This window comes from Geospiza fortis, unplaced genomic scaffold (genome assembly GCF_000277835.1).
Source record: "Geospiza fortis unplaced genomic scaffold, GeoFor_1.0 scaffold229, whole genome shotgun sequence".
NCBI lineage: Eukaryota > Metazoa > Chordata > Aves > Passeriformes > Thraupidae > Geospiza > Geospiza fortis.
The window spans coordinates 1,095,746-1,111,044 of NW_005054357.1; the positions used below are offsets into that span (position 1 = coordinate 1,095,746).

The 15,299-nt window shown below is 37.2% G+C and overlaps 1 protein-coding gene across 1 annotated transcript in view; it reads right to left on the bottom strand.

Moving 5' to 3' along the window:
- CAMSAP2 (calmodulin regulated spectrin associated protein family member 2) overlaps window positions 1-15,299 on the bottom strand; it is a 76,824-nt gene that overhangs the window by 9,164 nt on the left and 52,361 nt on the right. The window contains 7 exon segments of the mRNA XM_031059192.1: window position 1; window positions 3-1,442; window positions 2,243-2,312; window positions 2,831-2,901; window positions 6,498-6,591; window positions 7,665-7,758; window positions 13,948-14,087. The exon segment at window position 1 is cut by the window's left edge and continues 753 nt beyond it. Coding sequence (XP_030915052.1) covers window position 1; window positions 3-1,442; window positions 2,243-2,312; window positions 2,831-2,901; window positions 6,498-6,591; window positions 7,665-7,758; window positions 13,948-14,087 — 1,910 coding nt within the window.

Genomic DNA, 15,299 nt, shown 5'->3' on the forward strand with positions numbered 1-15,299 from the left:
GCTGAAGGGATAAACGTTGCATTTCTTGTTGTAGAAAGTGCAGGGAAGAATTCAGTTTTTCAATAGATTTTGTATATTCTAAGAGATCTCCATCATTAAGATTTTCTTCTGAGGGGCTTGCTAAATTCCATTGCTTTTCAGTATCCCCAGAAGTAGCAGGAGATTTTAACCATTTGCTATGAGAGTTTTCTGGGTTTTCTTTTATTAATTCTGAAGTCTTACTAGTTTGGTCATCTGATTTTTGAGTTTCTTTTTCTTTCAACCGATTGCTGTCAGTGAATACCTTCTCATCTTCAGCTCCTGCTGCTTCCTCTCTGAGAGGTGATACCCCATCCCCTTTCTTTTTCACAACATTGAGAAATGCTGTTCTTCCCATTTTCTGCCGCTGCTTTGTGAATGCAGCTTCAACTTTCTTCTTCTGTGCTTCAATGGCTCGCCTCTTTTCCTCTAGCTTCATCCTCAGCTGTACCATTTCAGAAGCCAGTAACTGTGTAGTGTCTCTTCCTTGAGGAACAGATGCCTCCTCAGGAATGTGAGCCCAAGCAACCATATGAGGGATGTTCAGCTCAGAACCTTCTGGTGTGGTTTTCTGAGAACTGCTTCCACTGCTTTTACTATCTGTGTGATTCAACTTCCTGAATTTCTGCTCAGCAAAGCTGGTCATTTTAACCCCTGAGCTGGAAGAAGCACTGCTGCCTGCCTGTGATTTAGTACTTACTGAGCTGGGACAGGGACTTAATTGATCTCTGTGATTGCCAGCCCGCATGTCGTAATCCTGGAGAAATTTAGATGGTTCCTCCATGTCAGAGTCCATGCTTACAGTGTAATCTCTCAAAGAAGAATCCTCATCCATTGTCTCTGGGATATCTTCTGATGGGACATGTATTCCAGTATCTACTTCTGTGTTGTCAGTCACAGGACTCAGAGCACCTTTAGTGTCTGTGATTATATCTGGGGTAGTCTGATTTGGTTTAATGTTTGAATTCAAGATGCTCATTTCCCGATTGTGAAGAAAGAACCCATTTGTAATTTGGTCTGTTTGGAGAAGTCTGGGAGATTTTTCAGTGTCATGAATTATCTGTAAAGCCTCCTCGATGCTCGGCGTCTCAATCTGATTGCCAAAATCATCCAGAACTGCCCTGTTTTGCAGAGCTCCATTTGGAAACCTGTAGTGTCTGCTCTCATTGGCATTTCTTTGATTTGCATTAAGAGACTGATTGGCCTTTGTCATGTCCTTTTCCTCTTCAATGTCTTGATTCTCCTCTTCTCCATTTACTGGTTTGAAGGACAGGTTTTTCCTGGGATGCTTCGGCACGCGGTTGATGTTTCCTGTAAGGCCTTCGTTGCTCACCGATCTAGGAATTCCTCTGCTTGGAGCAGATGCTGGAATGCTTTTCTCTTTGTCAAAAGGAATGTCAAATGAAACTCCATGTAATGATGACCTAATAGAGATCAGAATAAAGAAAGTAACTGAGCAACTCATGGTTATTAATAAAAAATAAGGAAATATTTGTATTTGATTTTAAAATTATTTTAAGCTGGTACTATTAAAGGCGCTGTTAGGTGTATTGTATTTTGCCCAGCTTCAAATATAATAAACATGCATTTTTAGATAGATATTTTTAGATTGATAAAGAAATGTAAGTGTAATGAATTTTTTAAAAGCACAATTGAATAGAATATAACAAGATCTTCTTCAGACTCAGACAATGCTTTTTACTACTCTGGAATAAATTCTGGGCATTTTAGGAGTATAGGAATGGCCACCATAGATCAGAAGGAAGGTGTGAAAAGACACAGTTTACACACCACTATAACTCTTACCATTTTAACTTTGGTTTATACCCTACAGATTAATAGTTTATGACTGGTCTAACTGAAAACTAAAACATTCAGCCTGATTATTCTTAGCATTCCCAAAATAATACAAGCTTAAATGCTACTGAGATCATTACTGTTACCACATTTACTTCACTGTGATGAGTAAATATGAACATATTTAACACCAACAGTTCAAGTATTTGAAGTATACCTATTTTAGTGTAAAGAATAAATTATTTACTTCTGAAGCTTGTTTCCTATTTACCAGTTTTTAATCCATGATAGGGTTTTATCTTTCTTTTTCTACTTTTTCAAGCAGCTTAAAGAATTCTCATTACAGGACTCTGGAAATCAATGGAGCATTTACCACTACTCATAACCAAACCCCAGTATTTTGTAACCAGCTTGTAAGACTCCTTACCTTTTCTCTTTGGGCCATGTCCCTACTTGCCCATCTACATAAGACATTGATGTGGATCTTCTGATCACTCCTAAGTGAAACAAAAATAGGACCCAATATAACTAGCGTGAAAAATTATTTTAACGCCACCTTTTGCTGCTTTAACAAATTGATCTGCTTCACTACTCAGAACACTGCAATGGCAAAAATGTGTTTAAATACTGAAAATACAACTAAAGCAAATTTTATCCTGAATATATATTTTACCCCTCATCCCTCAAAGAACTTACTAATGTGCAAAATATTATACAAATCCTACTAAAATATGCCACAAATAATTGTTGTAAGCCATCTTTCACATAATCAAAACAGAAGTCAAATTAAAAAGCCACACACAATGCATTTGGTACAAACACAATCTTCCCACTTATACATTTTATAAATTACAGAAGTCAATTATGTCAATTATGTAAATGAATTAATTTTTCATGTAAAGGTGTCCCCCTATTTCTGTACAAATGATGTTTGAATAAATACAAGCAGGATAGCAAATTACTCAGAGGATGACACCTGTCTCATTGCCTCTCCCAGCCCTTTGTGAATTGTTACCTGGAACAGATGAATAAGGCTGCTGGGGTGTATGAAGTTGGTGAGGGGGTGTGTAAGCTGGACTTTCCAATCTATAAAGCAAGAGACATTAACTTAGAATTAATACATCAAAAGCCACAATACAAAGGCCAACCAGTCACCCTGTTGTTGGCCAAGACAAAGAGAAGATTTTTTTTTTGTGGTGAGAAAGAAAGTGAGGTGTAGTTCTCTTCTGGAAATATTAATTTATCAACTAAAAAGAGAGCACTGTAATAACCTTGGACTAGGACTAATGCAGGTGGACCAAAAAGTCAAAGAAGTAATTTTTCATACATAAACAGCTAGAGACCTGCAGCATAAGTTTTGTTAATGCACTTGTCTCCTGGTTTATTTCATGTAAATGTCTCTATTAGAAGGTTCAATTTTTTAGGCTTAATTTCAGTAAAAGGTCTAAACAGACATGAGCAAAATGAGGCAGCTCCTACTGGCCTCAAAACTGAGTGATTGCAGCCAATATCACATACTTTCCATACATTTCTATTTTCAGTTGCTCAGTTTGAAACTTCTGCTTGGTGTCTGGACTGCAACATGCACTAGAAGTGGATAAAGAAGACTTTGTGATAGACATGACTTTATAAATAAAAAATATATATTCACTACTAAAGAAGTAATTATAGAGATTTCCTCTGTTTCTACTTATACAGATACTTTATTTGGTTTACAGAGAAGGTCTGTAATTGAGTAGCTGTGTTAATCCAGGATGGGATTAACATAATTCAGTGTTTTGATCAAGGTGCTTTTTCATGATCAGAACAAAGACACATGCATAAAGACACATGGATTTGTATGTAAAACACTTCTAGAGAAGCCAGACTTCAAACACAAGCTGGATTAAATCCTTTCATGTTTTGAATTTTGTCCACTGAATTGAAGAGCACACTCCCAAACTACATTTTTCAGAATACTTGTCTAATGTTATTGTATATACTGTATAGTGTAGAAATGTCTCTAAATAATACTTGCAAGAAGGATATTCACATCAATTTAATAAAAAAATCCACAAGAGCATCTTTCACAACTATATATTAAATTATTCAATATAGGTTCCCATAAATTCCTGATTTTTTGGTGTCAATAACACTACATGCTAGCTACATGACATATCTGTTTTAAATGGCGTTCAAGATTTCTGTGAAAATTTTAAAATCCTAATGTCTGTAAGTTATGTTAAAAGAAAAACATACTTTCCAAATTTAACCCCACAGCCTGTGAAAATTTGCTACCATGAAGAGAATCTATACACTTAATTTTCCCTGGGGAAGAGACAGATTCTGGCACCAAGCCTGGGCTCCATGGCAACCTCAGACACTGTAACACTGCCACAGTCCCACTCCCTCCTCTGTGCTGGCTCTGGCTCTCCAGCCCATGCTCTGAGTCATTCCACAGGCTAAGGCAGCAGAAGAACATTCACTTTTTCCAACTGGGGTCCTTTTTTCTGTCTTTGTGTGCTGAAATGGCGACTCAAACACTGAAGAGGGCAGAAAAGCACACAGGGAGGAAGGCCAGGACACAACATCCTGCAGTCAGGGCTGTTCTGCCAGGGAACCTGCAGCCTGTGTATGGGATTCCAACCATCTGAAATGAGTTTTTGGGCCCCTCCTTTGTCCTGCAGTGATGTGTCATCAGGTTGGATGAAATACTCTGGTTTATGAGGAGAGTCACAGTAAATGGTCTTGGGAACCCCTGCTTCAAAGGATATGTTCAAAACTACTGGCTCTTGTTCTCCTGGTTTATATGCTCAGTCTACATGAAAATAAAATCATTGTCTACAAGAGGAACACACTCTGGATACATACAGGGAAAGGATTTGGAATCCCAGCATTTAATGGTAGTAAGAAATATTACTCTCTTATTAAAGTCAGCATAGATTCTGAAACACCAAAAATATACTTAGGAACCTTAAATCTCAAACTCAACCAAACTCTCATCCCTCTCTCCAAAAACCCCATGCAAAAACAACAGAAAAGGCTAAGCAGGATTATCTGGGTTGGAAATCAACCATTTGCTAAATATCCAGTTAAAATGCTAATTTTATCCTTCTCCTCTGTGCCAGTTTAGATACATTCAATAAACCAAAATAAACCCCAAAATAAAGAATTATAAATGTACTGTAATGCTGTCTCTCATTCACTAGGTCTAGATCAGATCACTGGAAGGCTTTCTTTACCTTGCCATAAGAAATATTAAAAAGAAGGCCTAATGTACAATTTATGTCCCTTATCATAGAAAGAATAGATGGGAAAAGACCTTTAAGATCATGAAGTCCAGCTGTTAACCCTGCCAAGGCCACCACTAAACCATGTCTGTAAGTGCCACATGTACACATCTTAAATACTTCTAGGGATGGAGGCTCCATCACTCTCCAGGCAGCCCGTTCCAATGCTTGACAGCTGGTTTTGGTGATAAAATTTTTGCTAATATCCAATCTAATCTAACCTAGTGCAAATGGAGGCTGTTTCCTCTTCTCCTTTCACTTTTTCCTTAGGAGAGGAGATCAATCTCCACCTGTCTACAGGCTTCTTTCAGATAGTTGTGGAGAGTGATTAGGCAGGTCTCCCTTGAGAAATTAATGTATGATCAGCTACAGAACATTAGACAAACAGGATGTTTCTATATTGCTTCCTAATCTGTACCAGTAACAATAAAAATAATGTTTCACATGGTCTTGGTTTTGTCTGGAATAGGGTGAATTTTCTTGCCGCTAGCTGGTGCAGGGCTGTGTTTTGGATTCAGAGTGAGTGCACTGTTGATAACACTCTGGTGTTTCAGTGGTTGCTCAGTGCTGCTCTCTCTAAGTCAAGGACTTCTCTGTGCTTGTGCCAGCCAGGAGGTGCAGGAGGAGCTGTGAGGGAGCATGGCCAGGACAGCTGAGCTGAGCTGGCCCCAGGGACACTGCAAACCATGGCTGCTGTGCCCAGCATGGGCTGGGGGAGCTGCCTGGGAGGGGCTGAGAGCTGCTGGAGGCAGCACTTGTTCTTCTGGGGGTTACTCCCCTCTCTCCTTTTCATTACAATTAGTATTATTGTCATCATCACGTTTTATTTTGTTTCAAATTATTAAACTTTCTTATCTTGTGAGGTTTACACTTTCTTTCCAATTCTCCTCCCCATCAGGAGGCAGCTGGGGTGGGGAAATTAATCACAGCATAAGTATTTATTTTTACCTATTTGAATTTCATGGTACTATAGTGCAATAACCAAATCTAACTAAACCCATCACTCAGGGTTTTCCTTGCTGTTACCTCGGTTTAGTTTTGTTATAACTTTTGGAAAATTTGCTGTGAATTCCAGAAAAGTAGCTTCTCCAGAGCAGACCTGGTCAGCAGCTGCACTGGAAATTGAAGAGGACAAGGCCATGTGACACTTCTGTGCTGAATGCTGAGAGTTGTTTTGGACACTGCTAAGAGAACAGCACTGTCCAAGTGTACAAACATGAACAAGCAGCCTGCCATGCAGCAGAGAGGGAGGGCTGAACTACAGGATATTGCACAAAATTCCAGATTGTATCTGGTAATTCAATCACTGAGCTTTACAAAAAGGCAAAAAAATAAACCAAATTAAAAAATCTGTTTGATTTTGAACAGAGAGAAGGAGATTGTGAAACAGTACTAGTGATTCTCTGACATTACCTGGCTACAAAGTCAGAACCAGATGGACCATCCACATAATTTCTTCTGTTAGCATTCAAGCTGTGAGCAGAAGCTGCATCTTTTGCAGGTTCAGCTGCCAGGAAGAAAAAGTTTAAGTTATTATAGTTTAGTATTCAGTTAAATTACATTGTAGAAAAACTGTCCAAAATCATCTGAAATAATGATTTTCAAAGATTTAAAGAATTTTCATTGATTCCATGATTTAGATTAAAACTGTTGCTTCCTTTCATCTTTATGTCCTCCAAAGCTCCTGTACTGGCACTAATTAAAGAAATGGAGACTGACAAAATAGACTAGAAAAAGCAAGGGAAGTACTAATACAGAAAAATTAACTAAAAAAGAGCCACAAAATTAAAAGGAAAAAGCAATTTTAGCAAAAGTTGTTCTGGAAGAAGTGTTTCTGATAAAATTTCTCCCCAAACTCTTAGACTGACTAGAGAAAGGTTTTTTGTCACACCCTCAAGCAGTTAGCACTATTTAAAGATTTATGTCAGATTTGTACGTGCTGTAAAGCATAAAAATGAAGAAAAGTTATAACAGCCACCCAATGAAAATCTCTTCCTAGTGCATGGAGAGCCAATCACAGCACTGCTGTGTGAACATTTCAGTTACCTGAAATGTTATTTACCTGAAAGTAGTCATTAACAGATCTCAAGATCTATCTGAAAGGCGGATTTTTTAATTTGAGAATTGCTGATGGAAGATGGTGCCTCTGCACTTGGTACAAAATGAAATTTTACAGTTAGCTCTCTATTCATTTTGCCTAGATTTATGATTCTTTCTCCTGGTATCTTCTCAGCAACACAAGCTCTTCAGGCTAAATTCTGTTCTTGGTTTCTTATTATATTTGTAATTCTTGCATGGGCATAAATGGATTCAAGGCTTGTTTAGGTCAGGAAAATTTGCAAGTGATTATACCACAACAATTCAAATGAGTTTTTGGTAACAGACAACAAAATCTAATTATGATTTATGAGATGAGATGAAGATTTACAATGGAAAAAGAGAACTCCTTTCCTTCTTTAAGGAGTTGTAAACTGCCAAATCCTGTTAAGTAAAATATTCACTGCATCTGTGAACACAAAGGCAATCTGTACACATACATATCAAACCATGCATATCAAGGCCAATCCATAACATAATTACCTTGGGGATGCACAACAACACGGGGTTGTACAAATGATGGCTTTACCACTTCAAACCACCAGAACAATTCTGCCATGAACACCATGTAATTGCTCTACATGAAATAAAAAAAAAGATGGAGAGAAATTGATGTTAGAACACAAGCCTGCAAGTAAACAGATTAAGCAGCATTTGAGAGATGACTCTGTGTTTCAGCCAGTTTACAATCTCCATTTATTTTACAATCTCCACTGTTTTTTTAGAAATAGAGACCAGTACAACTGATCTGAAGCACCAATACATAACTTGACCAGATTGCAACCAATTGGGTTGAAATATTTCATAACAAGCATATGCTCAAGCCTGATGTCTTGCAGGGAGGGCAGAGAGGAGTAGGATGGGTGGAAAACAATGCCTGCCAAAGATCAGCCATTTCCATTAAAAATAGCACTGAAAAGCCCATTGCAAGGGCAGATAACACTTTTTTTCCAGAGATTTTTAACATGAAAAAGTATGGTAGCCCTTCGATTTAGAAGTTGGAATCTGATTTTGGCTTTTGTGTTAAGTGTATGCATTTGTCAAACTTGTGAAGTTCTACCCAAATTTACAAGCCTTTAATGCAAAACAAAAAACAGCAGCAGAGTTTCTTGACTGCAGGTTAGAACAAGGTTTTAGCTCCAAAGGTTTATGCACTGCTGATACTTATGTCCCTACTGCATGTTCCCATTACACAGCTATGAAAGAGACAGTGTGGGAGCCCCAGATAAAACACGAGGGGAAAAGCAGACGAAAAGGAAAAACAACTGGTGACAAACTGCATCAACAACAACAACAAAAATCAATAGAGGAAAGCAGGGCAGGAGCAGTTGTTTGTGCTGCAAGAACATATGAAGAGTGCAAAAAGCCCACAAGGTTATTGACTGTGAAGGCTAAAGAGTTCAGAGGCCAAAGCTTCTGCATCTTCAGTGCCACTTCACATCTAGAAATATCACCTGAAGGAGATCAGTAAATATCCAGGTTTGAGCTGGCTCAAACAGGTGAGGAGACCTTTGCCACCAGTCTTACAAAGTCTGAAGATGTAAACAATGCTTATACATTAAACTGGGAAACTATAATTAAACAACTTTTTGTTTCAAAGAGGTTCTTCCAAAAATTCGAAACAAAAATGTCATTCTAATTCAAAAACAAACCACAGGCTTTAACAGTAAGAACATAACTTAAAAATAAACAAAATATTTTCTAAAAAAGCTTTGATAATAAATGAAATAATTTCAATTCTGCATCAGTATATTTGCAAATATAATTTTGAGTATCTGTTTCACACTTTTGCTTCAGATTTCTTTTTCCTGAAGATTTCTAACATAGATAATATTCTTCAGCAAAGGGATACTCAGACCAAAAGCTACTCCTACACTGTACTATATGGTGAAGGGATCAGGCAGATGTAGCATAGCTATTACACAGAAGTTATAAATAGAATAGGAAAAACCCCATTGCTGTTTATTCAGCTTGACTGAACTGAATGAGGAAAAGTGTATAACAGAATCTTTTCCATTCAAGTTAATGTCAAGCATAGCATTTCAGTACCACACACTGAATTCATTAGGAAGCTTAGACCAAGTCAAAATCAGATGTACTTCTCAGACAAATATGATTTTTAATACTACAATTTCAAAATATTATAATTTCTCTCTGAATATCTTCCCCTTGCCTCTCCTTAAACTTTCATAGTTTTGATTTGATTTTTAGTAAAAATTTAAATCATAAAATGTTCTAATCATAGCTTTGTTCCCATCCAAAATAATATTGCATTTAGATACTCAAATTTCTCATGTTTATGTTGAAATGCTGCATTTCAACAAAAAATAGACACACAACAGTGTGACTATTTTATGAAGGACAAATATTCCTTCTGAGAATATCTTCTACACAATCCTGAGCTGCTGCAAGACTGTTTTCCTAAAGCCACCAAAGCAGTATTTACTGAACTAAAAATGAAAGTGCTGCACAGCCCACTGAGAACAGAGGCTACTTGAGATGTCTGATGGTGAGCCATCAGGATGGAAGTCATGTTTTCTCACAGGTTATTTTTAGTCAGAACGATCGTGGGGAAAGACTGATGATCAGTAACAAATTTTTATGGAAAAACTAGCAGTGGGTCTGTAGTAATGTTGCTATTCAGAACTCAAAAGAATGTAGATACGATTTCCATAGATTTCTGCCTTGATTATGGTGACAGAAATTCTAACAGCTTGCCATATGATTATCACATGCACTTACACACAGCAATATTCAGAAGCATAACAGTATTTTAACGGTTATTAAAAACTAAGGAAGTTCTGAGCAGTCCAGGCTGGCTCAAGCCCCCTGAACAGCAGATGGCAGACTTGCAGCTTCAGAGATCATTGTTAGCTAAATATTCTCATTTAATTTAATTTAATTTCATTTAATCTCATTTAATTTCAAATACTGCAAATAAATTATACCCTCCTAACACCTACAGGTTTTAGATCTGCATATTTATAGAATAACCACAATGTCATACATACAAATGATACATATAATTTGTCACCAGGCTTGCATCCACTAAAATTGGGTGTGAGAGCAGCCTTAGAAGCTCTTAGAATTTTTTTCAAAATGAATATAAAACACACTGTGAAATTTTTACCATGATGCACATGAAAATCTCTGTTCAGTGTGCCAGGAAAGGTCCTGTCCAGTGCAAATCCAGAGCATTTTGTTATACAAGTGCCAAGGTAAATGCTTCAAGACTGCAGAAAACTGGAGTGTCACAAACTGTCTCTCGAGAAGGCCAGACTACAGCTGTGTATGATCCAAGCACTACCAGTTTGTGCTCTGTCCTGCCACAGGCTAATAAATGCCACAACAAGTCAGTTTTCAAATCCACTCTGCCTTGTTTCAGACCAGAACTGAGAGGGAAGAGGGGCCAATTAACATCAGGGAAAGCAAACCACGCTGCTTCCCTTTAAATAATGAGTCAGGAACATTTGGTCCCTCTCAGGGAGAAACTGCCTCAAAAAACTGTTCCCTGGTTGAATCTTACTTTTAATTCCTCATCCTCAATCTTTTTAACCCAGCCAGATGGGAATGAAATGGCTGATCTGACTCCCACCATACATAATAAGTGCCTCACCAAGCAGAGCCAGCTGCTCTCCCAGGTCCTTAAGGGGTTCCAGTTGTCAGTTCAGGCTTAGGTGAGCAGCCTGGCTGGCAGTGGGAGGGAAAGCTGTGCAACACGTGTGGACATTGTGTAGCCCTGAATTTCTAGGATTCATCTGTGCAATATATTTGAACACTATTTTTCACATCTCTGGTGCTGATTACAGCCTCTGCTTATGTTATTTATAAATAAACACCATCAGTATTACATCAGAAATTGCAAGTATTTGAAACTGCTCGAGTGCAATAATTATTTTTTTAATATAAATCATGGAATTACTAGGTTGGAAGAGACCTTCAAGATCATCAACCCTTCAGATATCATATACTCCTGTTCAATTCAGCAGCGGGGAAAAAAAAAGAAGTCCTGGATCTGAATCAAAAAATATTTGACAGTGCAAATGTTTTTTCTGCCACTCTGGTTAGTAATCAGGTGCAAAAATAAGGTACCTATTCTATATGCTTCGCTGTGATTCTGCAGAGTTTGGAGTCTGGCCCACATCTAGGTCAGAGGAACGCCCTTTCAGCCAAGACACAGCAATCATCTCTCACATTTGCGTCATTTCACATTCTGAAAGCTTTCATTCTAACAAATATGCCTTCTGCATGAGCTTGGGTGAGCAGACTCTCCAGATCTCAGCACAGAGCAGCCAGAGAAGACAGACTCAAGATTTCTATTATTTCTGCTTGGTTAATATGCAGGGAGGATTCAGAAAACATTGGGATTATTTTTATGTAATCACTCTTGACTTGTGTTTGTCTGTCTCAAAGGATAACAACCAAGAGCCAGTATGGTCCCCTGTTGGTGTCTCAAGCATCCATGGAATGTATTGAAATATTTTTTTCTTTAATATCAGTAGCCCTGCCTTAGTAAACATCTTATGAAGAACTTTACAAATGTATTTTTCCTAGAGGAGAAGAAATGGGTAATAAGGAGCAACAAAACTTTCTGCTTCCTTTGATTATGACACATGAAAGCTGTCTAGAAATCCAGACAAAGCTTATTTCTGCTCTGTGTTATACGAGAACTAAGCCAATAGTTTCATCTGCTGGGAAATGTCAGAGCCTCTATCAAAGACTGAGGATGCTTAAGTGAAGTCACTGTGTTTCTGTGCATTTTGATGGAAAAACTGAAATCAGGCAGTGTCACCTTGGTCAAGTGCTGCACTAAATTTCTGCATCATATCCTATCTCTAACCTCCCTTGATTTAATGTAGCAGGACAGTGCAGGGTGCCCTGGGAAGAATGTAAGGTATGTGGTTTGTGCTGGGTCACTTAAGAAGAGGTTCTGCTCTTTTCCTTCTCAAGAACCAGCAGCAAGCCAGGATACCTACTGTAATTTCTAGGACCACACAAGGCACAGCACTGTAATTCCAAAAACTCTGCTGTGATTTTTTTCTTGAGGTTTTTTCCAGTAAGATATCAGCAGCTGGTATTTTTTACTTTTTCTGTCACCACTATGAATGTAAGAGGTTTGTAAGCCAAAAGCACCGTGGCACCTACTGTGCAGTATGAACTACTCTGAAAACAGACAGGAATTTCTGCTGATTAACAAACACACACCTCTACAAATCCTAAGACTTCATACTATGTACATTTTGTAGACTGAGATGAGTAGCTTCCACAAACCAGTGTAACTCAATGTGCAATATTTAAAATATCCATTCACAATACAAGTTTTTTTTTAGTGACAATAAAATTCAGTGGAGAATAAACACATTTATTAAAACTTACTCTACTCAGATGCAGTGGAAAACTAAGGAGGAACTACTTTAACAATGAATTTATTTTTCAAGCAAATTAATTCTTAACACTGGAAAAACAGAGTTTACAGCACTAGCTGAAGTTTCCATGCCAAGTTTTAGAAGAAAAACTTGGCAGGCTTGCTTTGTAGCATTTACATCTAAATAAGCATCCATGCCACAACAACTTGTAAAAACATGATCACAAAAGGGCTCTCTCAGATCTAGAAATACTCTAATTCTTTGAAAGAACTCTAAATCCTGTCTAAAATCAGTGTTCAGAAACAGCAAAATCACTAAGTTCAAGGTGTAAAGTCTGATGCATTGGGATATTGACAAAAGATTTACTACAGTTTGTTTTTTAGTAACTGAAGCTTCCTAGTGCATACTGGTTTGAGAAATAATTCAAGCCATTACTATAAAAATAGTATGACTAATTGTCATGAATCAAAACAAGAATAATTAATTGCACTTATTCCATGTATCTGTAAGCAGAAGAAACCATCAAAATGCAGTGAAGGAGTCCTGCTGGAGCCCCCTGAGTGTGGCTGTAGGACAGGAGTGCAGCCAAGGCAGACTGCAATGCAGCAGCCTTCACCAGCACAGAGGCAGAACACTGCATGTGAAATTTAACAGCACCAAAAGCTGCCTGAAAGCACTCACTGAACCACTCTGCATACACAAAATAAACCAGCAACAGCTAAGCAGTCTAGACTTAGGTCCTACTGCCCTTACTCACCCTGGCAGCTCATTACTTATTTGGAAAGGATTGGGTTCAACCCTACAGGAGACAACAAAGCTGTATTCAAGCTCTGGCCTCTGTGACTCTGCTTGTGAGATTGCTAGAAAATCATAAAAGCAGTGAAATGACCCAGATATTTAGAAACCAATTACATCCCATCTGCAATGGATATGCTGACTTCAGAAAAATAATATTTCATTCCCTAAAGGCAAGCCAACAAGAACCTTAAGCAAATGAAGTGTGTTTTATATAGAAGAAAGTCTTGGTGAAACATAATAATGAAAAATTAAAATTACAATTAGGCAAGAAATGGTTCAGTTGCTCCTTTTCTTTCTGCACAGGCTTAAAGAATTACAGAATAATGTTTTATTTTCCTCTTTCTAAAAGAGCAAAATCTTAGATTGATGGAATACACTTAATTGCTTATTCAAACAACTGTATTTGTTGGAATTTTGTTGCTGCTTGCATTTGGGGCATCAAGCCATTGGTTGTTCAAAAAATTTAACTCAGAAATTTACACTTCAACAAAAGTAAAAGAGATTTAAGATTAAAACACGTGAAATTGTGTATACAGAAATGAGTAAGAACAGTGAGTAATAATTCATAATAATTCATTTTTATTTAATTGCTTTATTTTTACCTTTATTGAAGAAGCTGCATAGAGCATATCCTCAAGACTGAAATGGCAACACTGGTTGAGGTATTCCTGACAAAATTCTTGAATCAGCTGTAGATTATACAGGCTGTCAGCCAAAGACATTGTATCTTTCAAACAAATGTCTAAAAAGGAAGAAAATAAGCAAAGATTAGCTACAACTCCAAATTTGCAAAAAAGTGCTTTTTGGCTTTTACTGATTCAGGAGCATTTACTGGATAATTTCAGACATAATTTCTGCTCCACCCCTCCCTACCAGAGACTTTTATTTTTCTAATTCAGAAACAAGAGAAATTATTAATTTACATTTTATCTTTGCATTTCTAAATATTTAGATATTTTTGTAAAAATTAATTTTGTTTTTCACTGTTGAGAAGTTAATTTGTTTCCCTTTTGCCTTTTGTGAAAATATAAGTTATTCTCTCACCCCAACTATTTCCATGTAATGAAAAAATACATCTAATCACTAATATATTTTTTTTAATAATTAGGTTTTCTATAGAGCAATGGCAGTAAGAAATAGACATGTTTTTGCATACATTTCTCTGTACATATTAGTTCTTTGTCTTTAAACAAGAACACATTTTAGCATCAACAAGCCTGAATCTTCACAAAAAACCAGCCTGGTCTTGGGTATTTGTGTTTGTGGATTGAGATGTTTGAGATGAGATTTTCCAAGGAGCTGAAGGCTTTTATATAAATTATCACTCTCTGAAAGTGCTGTTTAAACACAAAGAAGTGGTGACTGTGAACAGACCTTTGTAGTTACACAGTATTCTCTGACTAGTATTGAAGCCCAGATAGTCTCTGTTGTCTTTTTATAATTGCTTCTTGGAAAGGTAAGTAGCAATAATACGTCCCTTGAAAAAAGACAGTCTCCTTAAAAAAAAGGACTGAAGAAAAGAATTAAATATACTTCCAGAGCATGCATCAGATTTTATTGCTAAAGCAACAATGTATGACAGAACTCCACATAAGTTTTGAATTGTTAAGGATAAAAGGTTTCTTCATAAAAGAAAGCTACTTTGATGCCAGCAGGATAAGGACTCCCACACTGAAGAAATTCACACATAGTCCATAATTCCAAATCCACAGATGATGATCAATAGGAAAAAATGTTTGACTAAACTGACTGAAATGAGATTAATGTGAAGTCATACATTTGAATCTAATAAAATTCTAATGTGATTTACTGACTGAAGGTGATATGGAGCAGGGAGTTATCACATATTAGCCAGTGTAGACATGTCTGCCTTTGGCATCCTGCAGCAATGGAAAAAACAAATATGATGCTAAAACCTATCAGAAAATTCATTTCCAGCAGTGACAGAGGAGCA